This window comes from Artemia franciscana, chromosome 19, assembly GCF_032884065.1.
Source record: "Artemia franciscana chromosome 19, ASM3288406v1, whole genome shotgun sequence".
Lineage (NCBI taxonomy): Eukaryota > Metazoa > Arthropoda > Branchiopoda > Anostraca > Artemiidae > Artemia > Artemia franciscana.
The window spans coordinates 3,363,474-3,390,690 of record NC_088881.1 but is presented as its reverse complement, the minus strand read 5'-3'; the positions used below and the strand labels follow the sequence as shown (position 1 = coordinate 3,390,690).

Here is a 27,217-nt window from a genome sequence, read left to right as displayed (position 1 = left end):
TGGGGTTCAGGGGAGGGGGCTATATGGGAGGATCTTTCCTTGGAGGAGTATTTCATGGGGGAAGAGAAATTCAATGAAAAGGGCGCAGGACTTTCTAGCATTACTATAAAAAAAAAAAGAAAATATAAACATGAAAAAGTTTTTTCGATTGAAAGTAAGGAGAAGCATTAAAACTTAAAACGAACAGAGATTATTACGCATATGAAGGGTTCTAAAAATACTTTAGCATAAAGAGCGAGGTATTTAGGAGGAGATAAATACTTCGCTCTTTATGCTAAATTTTTTTTTAATAATTTCAACTATTTATTCTACGGCCTTTCTGATTCAGGGGTCATTCTTAAAGAATTGGGATAAAACGTAACGTAAGTTACGTAAGTTATGTACGTTTGTTACGTAAGTTAATTCTTAAGTTAAGTTTTTTTTACTAATAAAAACGTTCGTTAAAAATTAAAAGATCTAGTTGCCTTTTTGAGTAACCGAAAAATTGGAGGGCAACTAGACCTCCTTCCCCATCCCTTATTTCTCAAAATCGTCTGATTAAAACTAAGAGAAAGCCATTTAGCCAAAAAAAGAATGAATATGCAAATTTCATTTTAGTAATTTATGTACGGAGAGCCAAAATCAGACATGCATTAATTCAAAAACTTTCAGAAATTAAATAAAAAAAAACAAGTTTTTTTAAATGAAAGTAAGGAGCGACATTAAAACTTAAAACGAACAGAAATTACTCCGTATATGAAAGGGGCTTTTCCTCCTCGACACCCCGCTCCTTGCGCTAAAGTTTGATTCTTTCTCGCAACTCTACTTTTCAAAACAATAAAAAACTTTAGCGTAAGGAGCGGGGTGTCGAGGAGGAAAAGCCCCTTTCATATACGGAGTAATTTCTGTTCGTTTTAAGTTTTAATGTCGCTCCTTACTTTCATTTAAAAAAAACTTGTTTTTTTTTATTTAATATACGATAAGACTACAGTCTTATCGTATGTTCTTTCGTGAGTACGGTAGAAAAAATAATCTGTTGATTTTATTAATATACCGTGTTATTATTGACTTTCTAAAGAGCCTATCAGATGACAGACACTACAAAAAAGAAAAACAGTCTTATTTTATGTTCTTTCATGAGTCCTGTAGAAAAAATAATCTGTCCCCTTTCTTCAAAATACTAAGTCCCCTCCTCCCCCCCCCCAAAAAAAATCTCGTATATTCCGGTTTAAATCCTGGACGTGAGGCAAAAGAGAATATACTTACCCAGCTATGTAATAAATTTCACTTGCAATAGTTGCTTGATTTTAGAGAAAAAAAGCACATACTCACTTATTAGCTTCCGAAAACAAATACACTGATATGATCTTTGCTCTCCGGGAGAACTTCTCTGTAACCCTCTATGTAACATGCATTGCATTTCTAGGTGTAACAACCAGGGTCGTATCCAGGATGTTTTGAGGGATTACAAAAAAAAACTTTAGAAAACACATCAATTTTTGTTTCATTTTTGTTGCGTTTTTACGAGTCAGACAAACATTCCAGAGGGTGAGGGGTTAAACTTCCTACACCAGGAAGTTTATATCTGTGTAGGAAGTTTATAAACTTCCTACACCAAGAAGTTTATATAAGTTTATAGGAGGGTATTTATCTACTTATAAGTAGATAATATGTATGCTATACGTAGTAATATTTTCCTTTTTCAGTTGTCAGACGAAAAATCATTTTTATGTATCATAAAGTGGATTTCAAGGACAACTATTTTATTGGAAATGGCACATTGTTGTATTTTACTCCTTTGCCAACGTGTCTTTCTCTTAAGACGTGCTCAGAATGCGTTCAAGGGAAAGAAACTATTGGTTTTCAGGTAGGATCTATCTTATATACCTTTTGAAACAATTCCAGTTTTTTAATGAGTGTTTTTATATTACACTGGCGTTTCTAATTTTTCGAGTTTTAATTAAGTCACGTATTTATTTAATTGCTGCTTAATTTTTGAAATTTACGGTAAAAATTTAGGCTTTACTATTTGTCATTTGGTGTTCCACAAGGACCTGCTTCAACCCCTATTTTTGCCGTATGCGAGTATATCAGTGATCTAAATCTGACGATGTCCAACCTCTGCTAGGAAAAAAAATCAATGGCAATATGGACACACTGTTGGTACTTGAAGTATCAGCGCACTACCGACTACTAAAGCAAAATTTGAAGAAAAATGAAATTGAAACTGATCTTCAAGAAGAAACAGAAAATGACGAATGTTTTTGAGTTTAGTTTAAAAAGAAGAAAAACCATGTAAAAAGGGATCGCATCATATAAATTACATATGATATATGATATTTATATATATTTAATAACAACAATCCACATACAAAATTCAATATGATTCACCTAAAACCAAACGGTTGACGTGGAATGAATCTGGTAAAAAACACATACATATAAAATCATTTGAAATTCACTATAATAATAAAGAAAGAAGGAAAGATAATAATACTGCAGGAGCAGTATGGACATACAATGTCCATACTGTGGAGTCACAATCGTCAACCAACAAGCAATTATATCCTAAATTACATCAAATCCAATCTCCTCCAAAACAAACAAAACTAAAATTCATACTTACTCAATAATTTTTTACTCAATTTCGCTTTAAAATAACTAGAATTGTCAATCTTCTTTCATTTCATTTTCCAAATTATTCCAGAATTCTATGCCCTTCATAGTAAAAGAAAACGTGAATTTGGGTCGTCCTGGCTTATGGTGCTCCTGATATCTTAGCTCGTCTTTCCAGGTAAAGCCTTAAGTTCAAGAAGTTTGTTTATATTATTCTCATGTTTCTAATTTTCCAAATTAAGTCATATAAGTATTTAATTGCTGCTTTGTTCTTGAGATTTACGGTAAACAATCTAGTCTTTACTATTTGTCATTGGGTCTCATTGGGTAGCGCTCTGGAATTGAAATCCTGAGGTCAGGGGTTCGATTCCTGGTGTCGCTGACTCTTTGGTTTGGGACGGGGGTCAATGTTGTGACCCTTTAAACTCAGCCAGAGTCGACCCTGCTCTAAATAGGTATCTGGAAATCTGTGGGAAAAACACAAGAAGCGTCGGAGGATTTGCCCCCAATCACGCATTGATCTCTCGGCTGAAGGCATTGAATCAGGAGGTTGGTACCTGCGCAATGCAGACCATTGGCCAGCTTGAGAAAAAAGTTTTTTTTTAAGTTCCACAAGTTCTGTTTTAACTCTTATTTTTACGGCACTTAGTATTAACCAAGTGACATATAGCGATCGCAAATTCTGTCGGTCTGTGTCTCTCGGTCCCGGTTTTGCTAGTTTAGGCACTTCCAGATAAGCTAGGACGATGAAATTTGGCAGGCGTATCAGGGACAAGACCAGATTAAATTAGAAATAGTCGTTTCCCTGATTCAACCATCGGGGGGGGGGGGGGGGGGGGGTACTGGGGGGACGGTTAATTTGGAAAAATTAGAAAAAAGAGGTATTTTTAACTAACGAACGGGTGATCGGATCTTAATGAGACTTGATATTTAGAAGGATATTTTATCTCAGAGCTCTTATTATAAATCCCGACCAGATCCGGTGAAATTGGGGGGAGTTGGAGGGGGAAACTTAAAATCTTGGAAAACGCTTAGAGTGGAGTGATTGGGATGAAACTTGGTGGAAAAACTAAGCACAAGTCCTAGATACGTGATTGACCTAACTGGAACGGATTCGCTCTCTTTGGGGAAGTTGGGGGGAGGGTTAATTCTGAAAAATTTGAAAAACTGAGGTATTTTTAACGAAGGAGTGATCGGATCTTAATGAAATCTCATATTTAGAAGGACCTCATAACTTAGATATCTTTTTTTAAAATCCTGACCGGATCCAGTGTCATTGGGGGAGAGTTGGGGGGAACCGGAAATCTTGGAATAGGCTTAGAGTGGAAAGATCAGAATGAAACTTGGTGGGAAGAATAAGCACAAGTCCAAGATGTGTGTCTGACATAATCGGACCGAATCCACTCTCTTTGGGTGAGTTTGGGGGGGGGGTTAATTCGAAAAAATTAGAAAAAATGAAGTATTTGTAACTTACGAACGGGTAATCAGACCTTAATGAAATTTGATATTTAAAAGGATCTTATGCTTCAGAGCTCTCATTTTAAATTCTGACCAGATCCGGGGACATCGTGGGGAGTTTGAGGGGGAAACTGGAAATCTTGGAAAACTTGAAAATTGAGGTATCTTTATCTTACGAATGGGTGATCGGATCTTAATGAAACTTGATATATAAAAAGATCTTATGTCTCAGATGCTCCATTTTCAATTCGAATCGGATCTGGGGACATGGGGGTTGGAGGGGGGAAACAGAAATCTTGAAAACCGGAAATCTTGGAAAACGCTTAGAGAGGAGAGATCGGGATGAAACTTGATGGGAAGAATAATCACAAGCTCTAGATACGTGGTTGACATAACTGGAAGGGGTCCGCTCTCTTTGGGGGAGTTGGGGGGTGCTAATTCGGAAAAATTAGAAAAATTGAGGTATTTTTAACATAAGAACGGGTGACCATATCTTAATGACATGTAATATTTAGAAGGAAATCATGTCTCAGAGTTCTTATTTTAAATCCCGACCAGATCTGGTGACATTAGGGGGAGTTGGAGGGGAGAAACTGGAAATCTTGGAAAACGCTTAGAGTAGAGAGATCGGGATGAAACTTGGTGTGTAGAATAAGCAAATGTCGTAGATACATGACTGACGCAACCGGACTGGATCGGCTCTCTTTGGGGGAGTTAGGGGGGTCCAGTGCTTTGGCGAGTTTGGGGCTTCTGGATGTGCTAGGACGATGAAAATTGGTTGGCGTTCAGGGACCTGCACAAATTGACTTGATAGTGTTGTATTCCCCGATTCGACCATCTGGGGGGGGGGTTGAAAGGAGAGGAAAAATTATAAAAAATGAGGTATTTTTAACTTACGAGTGGGTGATTGGATCTTAAAATTTTGATATTTAGAAGGACCTTGTGTTTCAGAGCTCTTATTTTAAATCCCAACCGGAATTAAGCCTCTTAATTTCCTTTTAAATCAATCTATTGATTCTTAGAATTTTTCTAGAGCTCACGCCATATGAGCTCTTTCACCTTCATTTCACTTACAACCATGCTTACAAGCATATGGAAGTACTTTTGGTGGATACCCTCAAAGAATTAATTCGCCCCCCCCCCCCCGACTAGCAAAAAATATTTTCCTTAAATGTATAACTAGTTCAGGATATTTGGGCTAAATCATTGCTTCATTTTTAATTAATAGATCCATTTTGTTTGAAAACATTCAACCCTGTCTAAAGTTTTGGACTGTATATACTAGGCCTAGGCACATCGCTGGAATCTATTTTAGGATTCAGATGTCTCTCGGGTGCCAAAATTTCAGAAGCTACAAAGTTAGTGAACTTAGAGCTTTTATCAATGTTTATGAGAATTACTTAGAGTTCTTGGTTCTATATGTTTCAGGCAGGTGAAATTATCATTGTCCCAGAACAAGGTTCAATTCCTATTAAAATTGTTAAATTTTTAATTCTTGCCCCCTCCCCCTCCCAAAAAAAATCTGCATACGCCTGATCCAGAATAAAAGTATGCTAAATTCTTAGTAAATAAAGAAAACAAATTATCAAAAGCCGAGTATTGTTATAAATATATTTGTATGCATATATATCTTGGACCTACATATATATTCGCTAATTGTTGGTCTTTGATACTTCAAGCTGGTGAAGCTATCAAGTCGGTTTCAAGCTATTTTTCATAGCTTAAAGTGGATAATACAGCCTATAATACGGACAGTTTTGTAAGTCTTTTTGAATTAAGAAGGTGTTGTAAATCTTTTTGAATTAAGAAGGTGTTGTAAACAGGGGCGTGTTGTTTGCTATGAGGCAGGGGAAACTGTTCCTTCCAGACCTCGGCCCCCCAGACCTTAGTTTACCTCCTCCCAGCTGAAATTTATTTTTCTCAAAAATTTTGTCAAAACTAAGATCAGCTTGCATAATACAAGCATCCACAAAAACGGGGGAGTTTTCTTTAGTGTATCTTTATCTTTACGGTACTATATGACTCATTTTTAATTTTTCACAGTCATTTTTACTTTATTTGGGAAAATTTGATCAAACTTTATCCCCCTGCCCCCAGGATTTTTGGCGAAATTACGCCACTGTAAATCTTGTTAATCAAGTAAATCCTGTTCAAACAAATACAAAGTTGAAACAATAGAGAAAACGAGTTAAAAGAAATGCGAAAGACAGCTTTGTCCGAGAAGCAACTATTTATATACTATATTTTCATTACATTATGTATATTAAAATTTATTTATTTCTATTTTACATCGTAGTTGAACCTGATCTTTGTTTCGTTTTTAGTGCATCTGGTGTCCTCTCGCAAATCGCTGCTCTGATGGTATTGATAGAAAACGACAGGATTGGCTTATTAAAGGCTGTGATTCAAATCATTTGGACACCGTTGAAAAATGTAATGAATATGAGGAATTGATGTAAGAATCTCACTTTTTTGCGCCAAAAACAAGTTTACCTACTTCAGTGATTGCCGAATGAACGAAAAAAAGAAACGATTAATAATTAGGTCTAATTAGGTTCTTTCACTCGTCAATTTTTTTCTTTTCTCTTTCTCCCTCCTTTTATGTTAGTTTTTATTATCATTTTCGCCTTTTTTCTTCTTTTCTTTATATGTATATATGTTACCGAAATCTAGATAATGTCGGTGAATGTCCGAAATTAGTCTTTCTTTGCTTGGATTCAGTCAGCTTTGCCAGTCAACTTTTTCCGCTTTATACAAGGTCTGATGGTGATAGGTTGGGTTAGGTTGACTTAGTTTTTTAACCCATTTCTAAGATTTGCAACCTAACTTAACCTAACTTAAAACTTTTACCATCAAACCTTGCATACGACTGACGACTCATTCGATTGGAAATCAGAAGTTCTAGTGCCTTTTTAAGTGTCAAATGTGGTTGGGGGCAACCAGCCCCCTCGCCCTTTTCCCCCCATAAAGATCCAGTCATAATTTGCCCGAGGGGTAAGGGCCGTAAGTTACGCAAGCAGCCCAATGTCAACGTATAAGATTCTTATGGAAGGGGTGGATGTATACTCTATGTAGGAGAATCATTCAATTTGAAAACGAAAGCTCTAGTTACTTTTTAAAAAGTCGGAAGTGATTGGAGGGTAACCCAACCCCTCCCCGCGCCCTTTTTTCACAAATACGTCCGATCAAAGCTTCCAGAAAGCCGTTTTGTTCACAATAGTCCGAAGGTCAAATAGCTATGCTTCTTTAGTTGAACCCTCCTCCCAGCCCCTGAACAAGGGCTTTAAGCTATGCATGTTGTCCATTGTCAAAATATAAGGTTTTTATTGAAGGGGTGACCGTATAAACTTTGGAGGTGGCTTATTCGATTCGAGATTGAAAGTTGTATTGCCCTTTTCCAGAGTCAAACGCCCATTTTCCCAAATATATCTGATCAAAATTTTGAGATATCTATTTTGTTCAAACCAATTCAAAGGTCAAATAACTTGGCCTCCAGGGTTAACATCCCCCAACCTCAGGGGCAAGGGCTATAAGCTATACAAGATGCCCATTGTTAGCATATAAGGATTTTTATTGGAACAGAGGGCGTGTTTGATCCTGGGTCTCCAAAGAGGCTTAGGATTTTAAAGTGGAACTTTAAGGAAGTTTTGAGAGGGATGTTAAACTCAATCAAAACACACTATGTGCTTGCTGGTTATGAAATAGGGAATATCATCAATATGTAAAGAACTATTTTGGGCATTAAATTCAAACTTTCAAGGTATATTGAGATGTTGAAGAGAGATTTGAGGGCAACCAGTACCCCTGTTCTTTTCAGACGCTCCTCTGCTAAGCACTGGTCCCATTGACCCCTGCACCCCCATTGACTCGGGGTGAGGATTGTAAATTATGTAATTTGCCCATTTGCAGATTTATCATTAGGGATAGAGGAAACATTTATTCTGAATCTATACGAAAAGGCTAAGGGCATTAAGGTGAAACTTTAGAACATGTTGAGGGGTATCTTATACTAAATCAAAAGGCAATTTGTGCATCCAATTTAACAAAAAGGACGACATGCATTATTTTAAGAACGGCTGAGGGTATTAAGTTAAAATTTTTACAAGACGTTGAGAGAGATTTTGAAACGGGTTGGGGGGCCAGCAGCCCCTACCCTGCCCTATTTTTGCCCTCCCTTCAAAAGTATTTGGCCAAAACTTAGAAATAGCCATCTTGTTCAAAATAGTCAGAAGCTGAAGCAACTGCGTATGAGAGTGTCATAACGCCTCAGAATAAAAAACACTGTGTGTGTGCTGGTTGGGATGTTTAAGAGCTATCGGTGGGCAACCAGCTCATCTTGCCCTTTTTTGTTGCCCTCCCTCCAAGAATATTTGGCCAAAACTTAGGAATAGACATCTTGTTCGAAATGGTTAAAAGCTCAAACAACTATGCGTATGAGGGTGTCATAACCCCTCATAGCTTTGAAGAGGGATGCTGAACACAATAAAAAACACCTTGTGTGTCCTCTTTGGGATGTTTAAGAGCTATCGGGTGGTGACCAGCTCCTCATGCCCTTTTCGTTGCTTTCCCTTTAAAAATACTTGGCCAAAACTTAGAAATAGACATCTTGTTCAAAATAGTCAAAAGCTCAAATAATTATGCGTATGAGGGTGTCATAACGCCTCACAGCTTTGAAAAGGGGTTCTGAACACAATAAAAAACACTGTCTGTTCTTTGGGCCAAAACTTAGAAATAGCCATCTTATTCAAAATAGTCAAAAGCTGAAGCAACTGCATATGAGAGTGTCATAACGCCTCACAGCTTTGAAGAGGGGTTCTGAACACAATAAAAAACACTGTCTGTTCGTTGGGCCAAAACTTGGGATTAGCCATCTTGTTCAAAATAGTCAAAAGCTGAAGCAACTGCGTATGAGGGTGTCATAACGCCTCACAGCTTTGAAGATGGGCGCCGAACACAATAAAAAACACTGTCTGTTCGTTGGGCCAAAACTTGGAAATAGCCATCTTGTTCAAAATAGTCAAAAGCTGAAGCAACTGCGTATGAGGGTGTCATAACGCCTCACAGCTTTGAAGAGAGATACTGAACGCAATAAAAAACACTGTGTGTCTGCTGGTTGGGATGTTTAAGAGCTATCGGGTGGTGACCAGCTCATCATGCCCTTTTTGTTGCCCTCCCTTTAAAAATATTTGGCCAAAACTTAAAAATCTTGTTCAAAATAGTTAAAAGCTCAAACAATTATGCGTATGCTGGTTGGGATGTTTAAGAGCTATCGGTGGGCAACCAGCTCCTCTTGCCCTCTTTTGTTGCCCTCCCTTCAAAAATATTTGGCCAAAACTTAAAAATAGACATCTTGTTCAAAATAGTTAAAAGCTCAAACAACTATGCGTATGAGGGTGTCATAACGCCTCACGGCTTTGAAGAGGGATGCTGAACACAATAAAAACACTGTGTGTGTGTGCTTATTGGGATGTTTAAGAGCTATCGGTGGGCAACCAGCTCATCTTGCCATTTTTTGTTGCCCTCCCTCCAAAAATATTCGGCCAAAACTTAGGAATAGACATCTTGTTCAAAATAGTTAAAAGTTCAAACAACTATGCATCTGAGGGTGTCATAACCCCTCATAGCTTTGAAGAGGGATGCTGAACACAATAAAAAACACTTTGTGTGTCCTCTTTGGGATTTTTAAGAGCTATCGGGTGGTGACCAGCTCCTCATGCCCTTTTTTGTTGCCCTCCCTTCAAAAATATTTGGCCAAAACTTCGAAATAGACATCTTGTTCAAAATAGTCAAAAGCTCAAATAATTATGCGTATGAGGGTGTCATAACTCACAGCTTTGAAGAGGGAAGCTGAACACAATAAAAAAACGCTCTTTGTGTGCTTGTTGGGATGTTTAAGAGCTATCGGTGGGCTCTTCTTGCTCCTCTTGCCCTTTTTAGATGCTCCTTTTCTTCATTGCTGATAAAATTTTGAAAAGACGACTTTATTCAAAGCATTCAAAAGGTCTAATAAGTGCCTCCCATAGCCCCAGGGCAAGGATTGTAAATTGTACAATTTGACCTGTACTACATGCAGGATTAATCGTTATGAAAAGGGGGATGTTTGATTCTAGGTGTGGTCAAAAAGACTAAGGGTATTAAGGTGATATTTTGGGGAATGTTCAGGAACATTTTTAAAAAATCTAAAGATACACTGTATATCCTATTTATGAAAAAGAGGTATCTGTGATATCACAAGAACAGCTGAGGGTATTAAGTTTAAACTTTAGGGTATGTTGAGGAGGATGTTAAAAGGCGTCGGAGGGCAACCAGTCCACCTCATATTCGCTTTTTAGCTGTTCTGCCTCCAAAAATATATGATCAAAATTTTGGAATAGCCATCTTGGTCAAAATACTCAGAAAGTCAAATAACTGTACCTTTTGGGATGCTGTAGGCCTAACCCGCCACATGGGCAAGTGTTGTAAGTTATATGTTGCCCACTGTTTACATGCATGGCTCATTATTGCAAAAATGGGGTATGTTTGATGCTGAATCTCGAAAAAGGCTAAGAATATTTTGGTAAAACTTTTAGAAAATGTTGACGGGGATGCCAAACAAAATCGAAGCGCACTATATGCAGAAGGGTTGTCAAAATGACGCAACAGCTGTATCTAAGGGCGGTTGAGGGTACTAAATTGAAACTTTCAAGGCATGTTTAGAGGGATGTCAAAAAAAGAATGGATGGCAAACATTCATCTCTTACCTTTTTAGAAGCTCCTCTTAATACTGACAGAGACCTTAAAAAGCCATTTTGTTCTGAATAATCACAAGGTCTAATAGCCACACCTCCGAGGATATCATACCCCACTACCCCTGGGGCAGGGCATATAAATTTTGCTATCTGTCCATTTTTTATATGCAGGATTTATCATTGGGAAAAGAACGAATTTTTAATCCTTGGTCTGTCCGAAAAGGCTAAGGATATTGGGGCAAAATTTGGGAAATATTAAGGGGTATGTTAGCTAAATCAAAAGAAACTATTTTCTCCCTTCCACCATCCCTATCTGTAAATGTCTAAAGCCTATTGCTTCATTTGCGCTGTACTGAAAACGAATTATATTGCAAATATTTTCTTTTGTATTTACAGCATTGAAAATAAAAATAGAAAATTACAGTGAAACAAAGCTCGAATTCCTGAGCTTTTAGCTGTTAATATCATTATATGTTAAATATTCGGTTTCATTTTATTAATTCTTTCCAAGGACTGTTTAGGACACATATTGTTCTCAATCAAACGCAAATGATGCAGTAAGCTCTAGGCTTTCACAGTTGGGGGAGGGGGAAGCGGACAGTTGCCAAACTCTTATTTGTAGTGATTTTTGTTCGTTTTAAGTTTCATTCGAATGTTCAATTTATGTTGTAATCGTTTTAAGATCTTTTATTTATTTATACTAGTACCTGTTGTATATTTGTTTGCTATGATTGTTTATTTAATTTCTGTTTGTTTTGGGTTTACATACAGTTTAATAGTAATTATTAATCGTTTTGAGTTTGAAAAAATACAGGAGTTTATTTCTGCTGGTCTTAAAATTAATGTGACATTTTTTTTTTCTTTTCTAAGATTAACTCCTTTTACAGATTTTTTAAAAATTAATTTTATGGAATAATGCCATTTGACTCAATCATAGAAAAGTAAAAAGCCACATTCAGGACTGGTAATTATTATTTTCCTTAGTCTTAATAGTAAATGTAAATGTTGAAAATCACGTCTCAGCAAATATGACGTAGTTTTTGAGGGTTTTAGCTCCTTTTAAAAATTCCTGCAAATTTACTTTCAAAATAAAATTTACTGTTGCTACTAAGGAAATAATAATTGCCATTCCTGAAGCATTTTTAGCTGATTCAGGAATGATAATTATTAGTCTCCTTAGTCATAATAGTAAAATATTATTTTGTTTACTACACCATCAGATCGCCTCGTAGATATATGAAATTCCTGCAAATTTGCTTTTTTGTATTTGTATTTTAGTATTTTGTATGTTTTTGTATTTCATTTGTTTGGAAGTAATTTTCTAAGATCAAGGCTCGTGTTGGATAGGTACCCATAGCAGGGGGTTTCTAGCTTTACTTACCAATTCTGGGCAATGGCGGATGCGAACCATGGCGTTACTAAGTAATTCATTCCCTGGGCGAGCAGAATCGTGAATAACACAATAAAATTCAATTTCTTTGGATATTATCTTATATACACTTCTTCTTTTTCTTTTATTAAATACTAGCTGTTGGGGTGGCGCTTCGCGCCACCCCAACACCTAGTTGGTGGGGGCGCTTCGCGCCCCCCCCCCCAAGCCCCCCCGCGCGCGTAAGTCGTTACGCGCCATATTAGTTACGCGCCATTGTAGTTGTGTCCCTATGTCCCACCTGTGAATATAGATAGATATATATATATATATGTTTTTAACTACGTAAAACTTGCGAATATACAACATTCTTTGCTGTCCCATTGTCTGTGCATATAAATAGATTGTCAGGTTTACCGACTCTTGAACATGCAACATATAATGGTCCATGGGAAAACAATCCGTATTCAGATCTATACCTCATGATTCTAATGATTGCCCTTGAGCTTTGTTGATGGTGATTGCTAATCGACCATTCCCTGAGTCGCCATCGTCATTTATATATCCCCCTGTGCACCCCGGCGTCCCCTTTGTAGTTATGTCCCTGTGTCCCGGTCGTCATTTATATTCCCTGTGTCCCGGTCGTCATTTGTGTCCCGGTGTTCCAGTCTGTGATTTCTCTTTGAGTGTCCCGGGCGTCATTTATATTCCTTGTGTCCCGGTGTCCCGGTCGTCATTTATATCCCCCTGTGCCCCCCGGCGTCCCCATTGTAGTTGTGTCCCTGTGTCCCGGTCGTCATTTATATTCCCTGTGTCCCGGTCGTCATTTGTATCCCGGTGTCCCGGTCTGTGTATACATTCGTTTTTTAGTTTTGTTTTTCTCCTTTATTTTTTTCCTTTTTTCTTTTTTTTCTTTTTTAGTTTATTTAGATTTTTAGATTTTTTAGTTTTTTTATTAGTTTTTAGTTTTTTTGTAGTTTTTACCATTTTTTAGTTTTTTTAGTTTTTTTTTTTTACTTATGTCCTGGTCGTCATTTATACTCCCTGTGTCCCGGTCGTCATTTGTGTCTCGGTGCTTTGTTGATTGCTAATTTATATTATATTTATATTTATATTTTTTATATTTATTAATATTTTTTTAGTTTTCTTTTTCTCTTATTTTTTAGTTTTTTCCTTTTTTTTTAGTTTTTTCTTTTTTAGTTTTTAGTTTTTTTTTGTTTTTTACCTTTTTTTAGTTTTTTTAGTTTTTTTTAGTTTTTTAGCTTTTTTAGTTTTTTTATTAGTTTTTAGTTTTTTTTTAGTTTTTGCCTTTTTTTAGTTTTTTCAGTTTTTTTTAGTTTTTATACCTTTTTTTAGTTTTTTTTTAGTTTTTTAGCTTTTTTAGTTTTTTTTCTTTTTAGTTTTTTTTGTAGTTTTTACCTTTTTTAGTTTTTTTTCTTCTTTTGTATTAGTGTGAAATAATTCAGACGTCATATGCGGACAAACACGACGTCACTCGACAGACAGACAGACAGACATAACCCACAAACAACTTATTTTTATATATATTTATTCATATTTTTTTAGTTTTCTTTTTCTCTTTTATTTTTCAGTTTTTTCCTTTTTTTTAGTTTTTTTCTTTTTTAGTTTTTAGTTTTTTTTAGTTTTTTACCTTTTTTTAGTTTTTTTTAGTTTTTTTAGTTTTTTAGCTTTTTTAGTTTTTTTATTAGTTTTTAGTTTTTTTGTAGTTTTTGCCTTTTTTTATTTTTTTCAGTTTTTTTTAGTTATTAGATTTTTACCTTTTTTTTAGTTTTTTTTAGTTTTTTAGCTTTTTTAGTTTTTTTTTCTTTTTATTTTTTTTTTGTAGTTTTTACTTTTTTTAGTTTTTTTCTTCTTTTGTATTAGTGTGAAATAATTAAGACGTCATATGCGAACAAACATGACGTCACCTGATCCACAGATCCACACACAGACAACTTATTTTTATATATATAGATTTGGAAATGCCAATGTATACACGTAACGAAATTCTAGAAATTGTGGCAGGATGGACCAGACCCCGAGCCCTTGGACTTAAAGTAAGACTCAAGGTAAAATTTGCAGTTTCAACATAATTTAGCTTTGAATTTTTTTTCTCTTTTATGGTTCAGCAATTGTTTCTTGGGGGAGACCATTTTGACCCTTAATGGGGGCTCAAAAAGTAAAACAGCCCATAGTAATCAAACCTTCAGAAATATGTTTAAAAAAAATGGCTAGTGAGAAAAAAGTGTCATTTGTAGCTGATTCAGGACTGGTAATTAATATTTTCCTTAGTTTTAATTGCAAAATGTAAATGTTGAAAATCACGTCACAGCAAGTATAACGTCACTTTTGAGGGGTTTCTAGCTCTTTTAAAAAAAAATCGTGCAAATTTGTTTTCAAAATAACATTTACTGTTCGTACTAAGGAAATAATGACTACCATTCCTGAAGCATTTGTAGCTGATTCAGGACTGGTAATTATTATTCTCCGTAGTATTAATAGTAAAATGTTATTTTGTTTACTATACCATCAGATGGCCTAGTAGATATATGAATCATATAAATTCATCTACTTAGTGTAAATTCAGCTATTTCATATGAATAAAATATATAAATTCATTTATTCTAGGAAAAATAATAGTCTTACATCCACAACTACAGCCACCACCTCTACAACTACGAGAACTACGACTACTACAACACTCCCCACTACAGAAGAGCTGCTTATAGTAAGTGAAGCTCTGGCTCCCCAAAATAATGATTGGGATAGGTTCCCAGAAAAGAACTTTATAGATGATCACGAAGAAAAAAGTGAGTCCTAAATCTTTTCTTCTGTCTCTGTTACATGTGTAGATGCTCCATTTCAATCGGTGGTGTCCACCAGTGGTGATTACAGTATGTCTCAGTCTATATGTGCGTACCACTATCAGTGTAGTCACGGTGAAGCCACGGTGGCCACTTTGTATGGTGTATCCAACGCTCTATCATCTGAAGAATTTAATAAAAAAATATTTAAAAAAAAATTAATTTAAAAATAAAATTTTAAAACGTTAAAAATTTTAACGTTCTATCAGCTTGGTCTAAAAATTTTTTAGACCAGTTGATACAAGTATGAAAAGATATAAAAAATAGAACAAACACAAAATAGAAAATTACAATATTTGGGTTTCCTCAGGTTTTGTTTTTTGGTTTATTTTTGTTTAATAGTAAAGACGCCTGAAATAATTTTCACCAGTAACCGTATTATTGGTTCAGATTGGCAGAGCCAAGAGTTATGCAAATAGTGAAATTTATTCTTTTAAAAAATGAACCAATAGTCAATAAGGGAATAAAAATTTTACATAATCACCAGGGGACAAGATTTTCTACTGGACCAAAGGAAGTTACTTCAATAATAGCTAACAAGAGGCTTATTTCGCAACAAAATAATTAATTTAATTTCAATTTTTTTAATTTTTTCCTCAGTTGCTTTGATGTTCTCATTGAAGTAACTCTAATAGCTTCTTTTCCCTTCGTGGATCAGTTACGACAATTGTATTTTATTAATATTGGTGGTGGTTTTATATGTTTTTATTTTAGTGTTTTTTCTTTTTATCTTGTGCTGAGGATGCCTAGTTTAGATATAGGTGAAATATCGGCGTTGTTTTAGTCTTTCATCTCTTTTCTCTCTATTAGCCGCAGTCTCGTTTGAAGTTTTTTTTTTGTGGAATTTTATCTCTCTTTGTTGTTTTTTTTTCCTGTAGTAAAAGGGCAGCTACTTTACCCCGCTTTTGCTATTGGTTGTTTTGAAGGAGAGTTAGGCACGCTCTCAGGTTGAATTATTCAGTACCGGGGTGTGGTATGTATGATCTACTATGTAGGGTGCAATAAAAGGGTATGTATGTATGATTCATAATGTTCTGCCATGATTTCCAGTATGAGACATACCAATACAGTACATTCTACTGTTGTTAGTTTTTTTTGGTATTTTTTGTCTCTTTCCTATCTCAATTTTGACACTCTATTTTTACTCTTTCATCTCTTTTCTCTCCATTGGCCGCAGTCTCGTTTGATGCTTTTTTGTTGAGTTTTATTTCTCTATGTTGTTTGATGTAAATAGTGGTGAGTGGGAAAATGAGTTTCGTTTCCTACGCCAGCGAGCCAGCTGGTGTCTCCTACGCCAGCCGCTTGGACTTTTTTTTTACTCGTCTAAGATAAGATAGACAAGGTTGTGAATTCAAAAGGGTATGCAACAAAACATCCATTATCGAACATCAACTTCCCAGTGAATTCAAAACAAGCAACAGCTTAATAATACAACTATTTATATCAAGGATAAAGTTCCTTGCTTTGTCATATACCCTAGAAAGTGGTATGAGAAGGGAATAAAATGTTGACATTTATATTGTAGGGCAATATGTGATGTAAGACTGAATTTAACGGTGAATGAAAATTTTCAGATTGGCCTAGTAAAGATGTATCAGAGTTTCTATGTGCTTAATTAGTTGTTAATTAGTGTTAATTGCTTAATTGATTATGCTTAATCCAAAGTGAGCAGAATGGGTTAGATGTTCTTTAATCTTTATTATGATTTTGAATTATTGTAAATGAATTATTGTTTTGGAGGTTTTGAGCAGTCAGGGTGCAAGAGTAGGTTGACTTCTAGTGTTAAGAGGACCAAATCGCTTAGACTAGGAATAAGTGATGGCAAAGAGGGGTATATTTGGGTAATGAAATAAATTGGACTAATGAATAGCTTCAATTACCTGGGTAGTAGTGTTAGCAAAGATGACTGATGCAGTGAAGGTGCTAAAAGTAGAATAGCTAAGGCCCAGGCTGTTTTTTTACAGTTGAAAAAAGTTTGGAAAAACAGGCAAATAGTCTGCTAATCAAGATTAGAATATTAGAGACAAAAGTGATGAGAGATGGTAAATTTGTCTTGACGTAGAAGAGCTGAGGGAGAACGTTTTCTTACTTAGTTGAACAATCTTGGAAAAATATTAAGATGAATCCTAGAATAGTTTCTGGATTGTAGAAACCTTCTTAATAACTGGTCAAGAATAACCATGAAGTATAGATACGATGAAGAAAGTAAGCTAGATGTTTTCCCAAGGAATTGGTAGAGTTTTAAAAGGGGTAGAGTTTTATCATGTGGAGCTATTCTCCAAAGGACCTGTCTGACAATGTTTTAGGCACTTTTGAACAACAGTCTGTGAGATACCTCCAACGAGGAAGTATGGGAGAGAGAGAGAGAGAGAGAGAGAGAGAGAGAGAGAGAGAGAGAGAGAGAGAGAGAGAGAGAGAGAGAGAGAGAAAGAGAGAGAGGGTCTATTTAAACAACAATCGAAGCTCAAATGGCTAATTTGATGTTGAACTACAAAAACATGTTATTATGCACCACTATGTAATGACGTAAAAGAGGGGCAAAAGAGTTAGGGTTTGTCCGAGAATGCCCAGGCACAAGTTTTAGCTTCTGTTTAGTACGACAGACTGTCGGGGCTTCTGGGGGTAAAACGCCACAGTGAGCAGGGTTAGACAGCAGCATTTTGCCAAACCTCAGGATAAGGTCACCCAAACGGAGTTCCAAACTTTGGGGTTCAAGGTTTGCTAGGGCATCAAAGTGAGAAATGTCTATTACTCAGGATGATCCTTTGTTGCCCATTTTTGGACTGACTCTAGTTCCTGCATTAGATAGGCGGTTCTTAATGCTGACGGGCCCCAGACGGGACAGGCGTATTCAAGTATGGGCCGTACGTAGCACAGTTATGCCCGAAGAAGACTAGGTTCGTTGCACCCGAAGCGATGCATTTTTGAAAGGGTTTGCAGAGATGCGTTAGCTTTGTGGGTCACACTATTAATCCGGGTAGTAAAGGTGCAACCATGTGAGAAAATGACACCTAATATTTTCACCTTACTCACAACAGGGAAAGGAACTTCAGGGGGTATTTTTGACTTAGCTGGGTTAATCGTCAATTTCGTATCGGAACCCTGTGAACTTAGTAGATCGAAAGTGATTTCGGGGAATTGCTTGGTGGGGACATTGCCATGAAGAAGATCGGACTGCGCAGTTTACCTTTTCCTCCTTTTCTAATGTCATACAAATAATCATATTTTATGTGCAATATCAATCTGGAAATACCGACTTGCTATTGCCTTCTTCTTTTTTTAATATTGAATTCTCTTTTTACAGAAATACCCCATTCAAGCAGCGGAAGCATACTTGGTTTAATATTTTTCATAGGCCTCTTATTGACTGGCGTCATTTGGGTTATTTATGCTTACTATAATCCACACACACCATCTGGACAGTTCCTTATTAAGGTAAGTCATCACTGACGTCGTCAACGTTATTCAATGGAACTGATTGCACTTTCTCAGTCAGGTGTCCGTATGGAAAGAGTTGTTTCCGTACTTGATAGGGGGTCCTGTTTTAAACTGGATCTTACCTAAGTGGTGCATCAGTCATATTGCTAACTAGTCTGATTGGGCAAACCAGGCCTCTACAAACCATGCCCCACACCCTACCCAATAGGATATTCTCCATTTCTCTTTCTTTTTGTATCCCGCCTTTGAGAAATAAAGTGGGATTTTGTTTCAAGTCCGCACAACGTATTTTTTCCCCCAGTCATTTAAATATCAAATTTTATTCAGAAATGGATGCAAATGTATCTTTTGGTGGGGGCAATAACGCAACTTGGCCTCCCCCGTCAGTATTTTTCGCCTTTCTGACCTTTTGATTAGCGCAGCTTTCAAGATTCTAGGGCGGATCACATAGCCCCTTGCCCAACTTGATGAAAATATCCCCCAGTCGTTTACATATCAAATTCTATTTAGAAATGGATGCAAATGTATCTTTGGGTGGGGGCAACAATACAACTTGGGTTCCCCCGTCAGTATTTTTCGCCTTTCTGCCCTTTTGATTAGCACAACTTTCAAGATTCTAGGGTGGATCACGTAGCCCCTTGCCCAACTTGATGAAAATATCCCCGAGTCGTTTACCTATCAAATTTTATTTAGAAATGGATGGAAATGTATCTTTGGGTGGGGACAACAATACAACTTGGGTTCCCCCGTCAGTATTTTTTTGCCTTTCTGCCCTATTATAGGGCGGATCACGTAGCCCCTTGCCCAACTTGATGAAAATATCAAAATTCCGATAAATATCTTAATCGGAAAGCTAATTTTTGAGATCAATATCCACTACTTGTATCTAATTATAAGACGATCTATTCTCTAAATGCGACATCAGTTTAACGACCACCCCTAGAAACAAAAACCTATCCGAAAAAACAAGGAACAGAACCAACGAGAACAACAAATAAGCCTTAAAAAAATTGAAAATGAAATATGTCATGCATAAAAGGATGAGTTATGACTTTTGTAAAATATAGAAAATACACACGTAAATAAAAAAAAACAGACAAACACGGATAAAAGCCAAAATTGAAAAGAAAATGTAAAGATAGCATGATAAAAAAAAACGACTTTCAATAAAACTATGACTCGTTGCTGGTGTCACCGATAATGACCGAGTTTCTCCAAAATTTCAAGCTTGAACATACCATCGTCGAATAAAAAAAAAAAAAGGAAAAAAAAGTTTCAGCAGCTACGAAAGTGACCTTGAGCTCAAATTTGCCCACCTTATTCGATCGGAGATATGAGCAAATAATGAAATTTGGGAAATAACTACTAACAAACGAGAAGCACCGATCCATACTTCCACCATCTGCATCAATCAGCAGACATACTAGGCATAACAAAAATTGGAACCAGTCAAGTGCCATACGAATAGATTTACAAACTCCTCTGTAAGTGCATTTAACAAGTGAATAGAAAGTTGCATCATATTTCGTAAGTGTATCTAACTAGTGACCATTTTGTGATTGTAAAAGAAGCGTAATTTAGCGTTCATTTTTGAGTGCTACGATAGCTATTTCATTAAACGAATACAGATAAAGCGGCTGCAACTTAAATGGCTAAGACATACCAAACATCCGGGAAGCAAACTTCTCCCGAAGGTAGTCTTTGAAGGCCGGGTCTCAACCTAGAGGGGACTCTCCAAAGAAATGGAAGAAAACTTCTCGTCACTCAACTGCCGCACCTTCTCCGCCTGGTAGAGGGTAAAAGTTCATATAGAATTTAAATCAATAGACTGGTAAAAGAAGCGGCCCATTCCGACATTCCAGGATGGATAGGACTTCAGTCACGTAACTCAAGCCAAGTTTTTTATCGGTTTTATGAAATCAAAACGAAGAGCCATTGGTTTTGCCTCTTTGGATAAAAGGCTATTTTAGCTTTTATATTTTAAGCCCATTATATTTTGCCTTTTTGGGAGGTTTTTCTTCAGCGCAAAAGTTTTGTTTCTTGCATAACCTTATAATGATCATCTCTTTTGTTATATACTTTTAGTCAATGCGTGTAATATCAGTTCATATAGTGTTTTTTTTGTATAGCTCTATAATGGTCTTCACATTCATTATTTGCTTTGAATCAGTGGATCTTATAAAAAAAAAGGGTAAAGGATACGGCATTAAGACGGCGGTGCTGATCTCCGTTTCTTGGCCCTTCAGCCAGGAAGTGTAATGGGGGGTTGGGGGCCAGCCATCCTGTGCTTTCGCACACCCTTCCTGTTTACCTTCCCCAGATTTCTCCAGGTACCCATTTAGAGCTGGGTCGACTCTGGCTAAGCTTACAGAGTCACGCCACTGACCCCCGTCCCAAACTGAAGGATTGGGTACACCGGGATTCGAACCCGCGTCCTCTCAGACGAAGGATCCCAAATCCAGCGCACCAACCCACTCGGCCAGGATCTTATATGAATTGATATAATGTTTCTAATACAGTTTTAGTTGTTTTTCCAGTCTTATAATTAATTGCTTCTTTTTTTTTCTAGTATCGTCCCAGTGCTATTCGATTCAGGAGAGGAGAACCTCAATATACTGCTGCGATCCATATGTAATAGGGAATCTCTATTGTTTTATATAATATAGTTTTCAGCTTCCAATTTATTTTGCGTTAGGTCAACTTTTATCCTGAACAAAAATAACGCATGTTCCAAACGAAATGCACTCAAGACGCGTTTTTCTTCTTAGAATTTCCAAACAGATTGTTAGAGTTCAAAATTCGGGAGTTTTCAAAAACTTATTTAACAATTTGAAAGCCTTATTGAAAGCGAGTATATCACGTCTCCTTTGATCTTAGCACTTTGTAAGCATGTCCGCGTAAAAATTCGCTAAATATTCCGTACAATCATAATTTTAATAAGCTGAATTCTTTAGACTAAACCAATTTATTTCTAATCAAGCAAAAATCTGATTAAATGGTTAATAATAATGACTTTGATTTAGATTTTATAAATTAAAAAAAGTTAAAATACGTTCATGTTTTTACGTATGTGAAATGCCGTTCTTGTCCAATGGGATGTTGCAACTATTGTCGGGACATATAACTCATACATTATCGTAGTTGCTAGTGTTTTTACACTGGAAAAATTGTCTTTAACTTTTTTAAAAAAGCATCTTAAAATAATAGAATAATAAATAATGTTCTACAATCTTTGATTGTTCAAATTAATCAATGTTTAGATTTGAATAATCAAATAGTGAGTTAATTAAATACAGACTTATTAAATTTGAAAGAATTTATTAAGATTAAGTTTAAAAAAATAAATTAGAATGAAAAATTGTAAGTAAAAAGAATAGTTATTATAATGTACAGTAAGTATTAGGTACATTATGACAATAGAATAACATCTGTATTGAAAAATATCCCCTTTCCTCTTTGTGTTTGAAAATCTTATTAAAGTTTGTTTGTCCGTAAACATTTATAGTCTATAAAAGCCTATAAAGTTTATAACGCTATAAAAGCCTATAAAGTTTATAGTAAAAAGTTTATAGCGTTTATAGTCTATGTAAGTCTAAAGATTTGTAACAAGTTTATAACGTTTATAGTCTATTTAAATCTAAACATCTGTAACAAGTTTATTACGTTTATAGTCTATATAAGTCTATAAAAGTGTGTTACAAGTTTATAAAGTTTATAGTCTATATAAGTCTATAAAGGTTTGTAACAAGCTTATAACGTTTATAGTCTATATGAGTCTATAAGAGTTTGTAACAAGTTTGTAACGCTTACAGTCTATATAAGTCTTTAAAAGTTTTTAACAAGCTTATAACGTGTATGGTCTATATAAGTCTATAAATAGTTTGTAACAATTTTATCACTTTTTACTGAAGTCTAGAAAAGTTTATATCAAGTTTATAACCTTGACATTCTATATAGGTCTATAAAAGTTGGTAAAAAGTTTATAACGTTTATATCTATAACAGTTTGTAAGAATTTTATAATGTTTATAGTCCACATAAGTCTATAAAAGTTTGGCAGATGTGTTATTTTTGTCAGTCGACTGCTGAGGTGCCTTGTATTTTCTGCGATTGTGTCTTATGTATGTGATACGAAATATTGAACACGATTTCTTTAACCTAAAAAGAGTATCACTACAAATTTGTCAATTTAATTATGTTGAATTAGTTTATACTTCCAAGATCTGTAAAATCCGACGTTTTAGGGCTAAACTAAAATCCCTGAATTTTTTTATTTGGTTTGAATTTAAATTCAAAATTTCAGAGTCTTTAAAATAAAACCATGAATGCTATTACAAATGCAATTTCTTAATTCATGAAGACTTTACCCTTTAAATTGTTTTTAATTAATTGCTTGTACTCGTATTATTTTATGCGCAAAACTTCTCAATTTTAGGACTAAGATCTTTATTTTTTTTAATTTCCTTAATTGCAGGTAATTAAAATTCTTTTTTAAATAAAACGCTAAGAATTGCTTACCTCCCCAATAATTGCCTCGGCCCCAATATTTGTACTTTTGCTCTTTTATTCACCGACTACGAATTGCCCCATTGTCCTTCGTTCATTCGTAACGTCGCTATGTTGATTGACTATTTGTTGAATCATTTTGTCACCCTCTATCAAATCGCTATTGAGTTTGTCATGTTGTGATTATATTGCCCTTTTTGTCAAGCTGCATGCCCTTTGCCCTTTTTGTCAAGCTGTCTGCCCTTTGCCCTTTTTGTCAAGCTGCATGCCCTTTGCCCTTTTTGTCAAGCTGCATGCCCTTTGCCCTTTTTGGCAAGCTGCATGCCCTTTGCCCTTTTTGGCAAGCTGCATGCCCTTTGCCCTTTTTGGCAAGCTGCATGCCCTTTGCCCTTTTGTTCTGCCTGGCTGTATTGCCCTTTTTGCTCAAGCTGAATGATGCTCCTATCTTTTCCTGTCGAGTACTAAAGGACCAGGCAAATTGTGTTCCTTTGCATCTAGCTGTAAGGACATGTAATTTCTCAATAAGAGAAAAAAAATGTAGAAGAATTGCTTACCTAGATTACGCTACATTGTTTCAACATTTTGTTCATTCTTTTGCTTATATTCATTTATTTTTGCCAATTCTTTTATCCTTTTTTACTTTTTTATTCGCTTAATTTCTATAAACTAAAATTGTGTGTTGAATAAATACGCTAAGAACTGAAGACGGCTGAGTGAAAGCCTCGGCCTACATATTTGTATTTTCTTTTCCTGTTGAGTACTGAAGGACCAGGCAAATTGTGTTCCTTTGCGTCTAGCTGTAAGGTCATGTAATTTCTCAATAGTAAGAATAAAAGAAAAAAATGTAGAAGAATTGCTTACCTAGATTACGCTACATTGTTTCAACATTTTGTTCATTCTTTTGCTTATATTCATTTATTTTTGCCAATTCTTTTATCCTTTTTTACTTTTTTATTCGCTTAATTTCTATAAACTAAAATTGTGTGTTGAATAAATACGCTAAGAACTGAAGACGGCTGAGTGAAAGCCTCGGCCTACATATTTGAATTTTCTTTTCCTGTTGAGTACTGAAGGACTAGGCAAATTGTGCTCCTTTGCATCTAGCTATAAGGACATGTAATTCCTCAATAGTAATAATAAAAGAAAAAAATGTAGAAGAATTGCTTACCTAGATTACGCTACATTGTTTCAACATTTTATTCTTTCTTTGCTTATGTTCATTTATTTTTGCCAATTCTTTTATCCTTTTTTAGTTTCTTATTCGCTTAATTTTTATAAATTAAATTTGTTTGTTGAATAAACACGGTAAGAACGGAAGACGGCTAAGTGAAAGCCTCGGCCTACATATTTGCATTTTGTTCTCTTTATGCTCACCGTCTATGAATTGCCTTATTATTCTCATTATCCTACCTTCATTCATTATGTCAATCTTTTGAATCACTAACGGCACCCTTCATCAAATCACTATTGAATCACGTTGCAAGAAATTTAACCGTTTAGCTCAAAAACGTACAAATTACTACGAATGAACAATCCTTGCTCAAACGCTTTCACGAAATTTCGTATTTTAGATTTTTCCTCTCATTTTCTTTAGAAAATTTAAACGCATTTCCTGTATATTCACTTGTCTTTTAGGGTCATATGACATATAAGCTCTGTCACTAGATATTTAAGGTTACTATATTACTATATAGGGTGTTCGGGGTATATTTAGCAGTTTGGTAAAGAAAAGAAGAGTTGGCAGTAAATTAAATAAATCAAATTAAAGTTAAGACTAGTAATCTAAAGAATATTGCTAAAATAATGACTCGCTTATTGAATGAAGAATAATTAAGTTAAAAGAATTATTTTCATTAAAGAATAATTAGAATAAAGAAAAAATCTAATTAACAAAAAAAAAATGCAAAAGGCAAGGAATGTTTTACCATTCAACAACTTTTATATAATATATATGTGTACAATATAAATAAATATATAATATAAATATATAAAAGTATTTGAAATGTATGGGAAAATTAAAGTTTTGAAACGCCCCAAGAGAAGCTAAAGAAGAGATCAGAAATTTCAGGCTTAATTTAAATGAAAGCAGTGTAAGCCTCAATTTCGAAAAATATGTCATTTAACGCCTTTCAAAGTACTAGAACACAAGTCGCCAATTCGTTTGTTTTATTGTTTTTTTGTTTTTTTTTAAGGCTTAAGACGTGTAATTATAGATAATTACACAACTAATTAATTAAATAATGCACAAATAATTACATAAATATGTATGTTATTATGGAAAGTTTGTTGTTTTTGTTTAAATTGATAATCAATGCTGTTTTTGGTTTTATGAAAAGTTTTGTAGTGATACTCTTTTAGATTTTTTAAGTTTTTAATCTGGGTTTTAAGTCCTCTTTTTTCTTTTTTTTTCTTTTTTATTGTATCTGCTACACCTGTATATTCTGCACCATTTTAATTGAATTATAATAATATGTATGGATCCATAGGCCGGCATAGGACAGGGAAAAGTCTCCTCTGATGATTATTTGAATACCTCCTAGGTGAATATTAAAACGAAACATCTACCACCGTCAGGAGTTAAAATATTTTCTTCTTATTTTTTTTTTCTGTGTGAATAGTTTACAAAATTACGATTTTTGACAAATTTTGTTCAGTTCTTCCAGTAAATTGGAACTCCTTTGTCTTCACAGCTACGTTTCGGCCAATAGTTTTTCTTGACAAATAAGCTTAAATTCATATCTAAATATAATTCACATTCAATATCAATATTGTAAGTATATAATATCAAGCAATGCCAAATCAACATCAATTTCGATACCTGAAGATAATTGATTCTCGATATTAACCATTATCAAATTCACGTTCGAATATCGAATATCAGTATTCGAAATTAAATCAACTTAAATATCAATCTAAATTCATATCAAAATTAAGTTCATTAAATTCGATTACAAAATTATATATAAGTTGAATTCCCGTTTCAGTTTTAAATAATTCTTCGCTTCCATTGACAGTAAGGATGTTATGACTACTAAGACAACTAAATTGTGTGTTTTAAGTGTTTTATATACACTATTAAGTGTATTAACTAATAAATGTGAATAAGTGTCTTAACAAGTTTAAACACTATAATTTAGTGTTCATATTTCAAAATTTTCTAGTTACTTTGACTTTTTAAATAGAATCTCGGATATAAGCTTGTGCCTTTTTGTTAAAATTTATCTTTTAAAGTTTTACTTTTCGTCATTTTTTGCACGAATGAGTGTCTAATACTTTTTCCTATGCTCAATTTATGTATCCCTTTTGAAGCTATTAATCTTTTTTTCTTCATTTTTTTCAAGAAACTAAAGAGAGCCTTGATGTAGATGTGCGCATGTACATCTACATATACATGTCTGTAGATGTACGCATGTGCAAGGTTTCTTAGAGAAACCTCACAGATTTTGCAGGGTCTTTTGCTCTAAAACGTAAGCATTATAGGACTTCTTCAAAAAAAATTTGAGCACAGATGAGAGTATGAATCTTAGAGCAACACCACAGATTCTGTTAGGTCTTTTTCTAAAAAAATAAGCATTATAGGATTTATTTAAATAAAAAACTAGTTTAAAATACTTTCACCCTTTACAGAAAATCATAGGATTCTTTCAAGTAAATCTTCAAAGGTTCTAAGTCTTCAAAGTTCTCAAGTAAATCTAAAGGTTCTTTAGCTGTAAAAAGAGAAACAACGAAACATTACAGCAAGGCCGTATCCAGGGGGGAGGCGAGGGGCAGGGGGATGCCCCCTCGAAATGTTTATCCGACTCGTAAAAACGTAACAAAAATGAATATAAACTAATTTTTGATGCGTTTTTAAAGTTTTCAACACCACTTCCCCCAAAAATTCTATTGTAACCATCCCCCCTCCCGAAAATAAAATCCTGGATACGACCCTGCATTGTGGGATATCTAAAAAAATATTGAAAGCCCTTTCTTTCACCCTTTAAGCAAAACCAAATTTTTTTTAAGAAAAGGGTCCTTATTCGGGATTCTCAAGATTTTATAGTAACTGTTGATGTAAAAGAGACAAAACTTTGCCAGATTAAAAAAAAAGAAAAAGAAAAAAGGAGTTAGACAATGCATCGGCTTTTTAAGGTAAACAAGTAAATTCTCTGCATATGAACTGTGCTTATAATTAGATATTCAGTCGTGTACTAGTAAGAAAAGTGCCTTTCAAATATATGAGTTTAGTGTTTTAGTGAAATTTGAGAAGAGTTGCAGACA

The 27,217-nt window shown here is 35.0% G+C and overlaps 1 protein-coding gene across 1 annotated transcript in view; it reads left to right on the top strand.

Annotated features, from left to right (window-relative positions):
* Nucleotides 1-24,865, top strand: part of LOC136039173 (plexin domain-containing protein 2-like) — a 70,500-nt gene extending 45,635 nt beyond the window's left edge. Inside the window, exons 7-11 of the mRNA XM_065722688.1 lie at nucleotides 1,686-1,846; nucleotides 6,378-6,508; nucleotides 14,779-14,960; nucleotides 18,319-18,449; nucleotides 21,022-24,865. Of these exons, the coding sequence (XP_065578760.1) occupies nucleotides 1,686-1,846; nucleotides 6,378-6,508; nucleotides 14,779-14,960; nucleotides 18,319-18,449; nucleotides 21,022-21,087 (671 nt within the window). The 3' untranslated portion in view covers nucleotides 21,088-24,865. The remainder of the gene's footprint in view (nucleotides 1-1,685; nucleotides 1,847-6,377; nucleotides 6,509-14,778; nucleotides 14,961-18,318; nucleotides 18,450-21,021) is intronic.
* The last annotated feature ends 2,352 nt before the right edge of the window (nucleotides 24,866-27,217 follow it).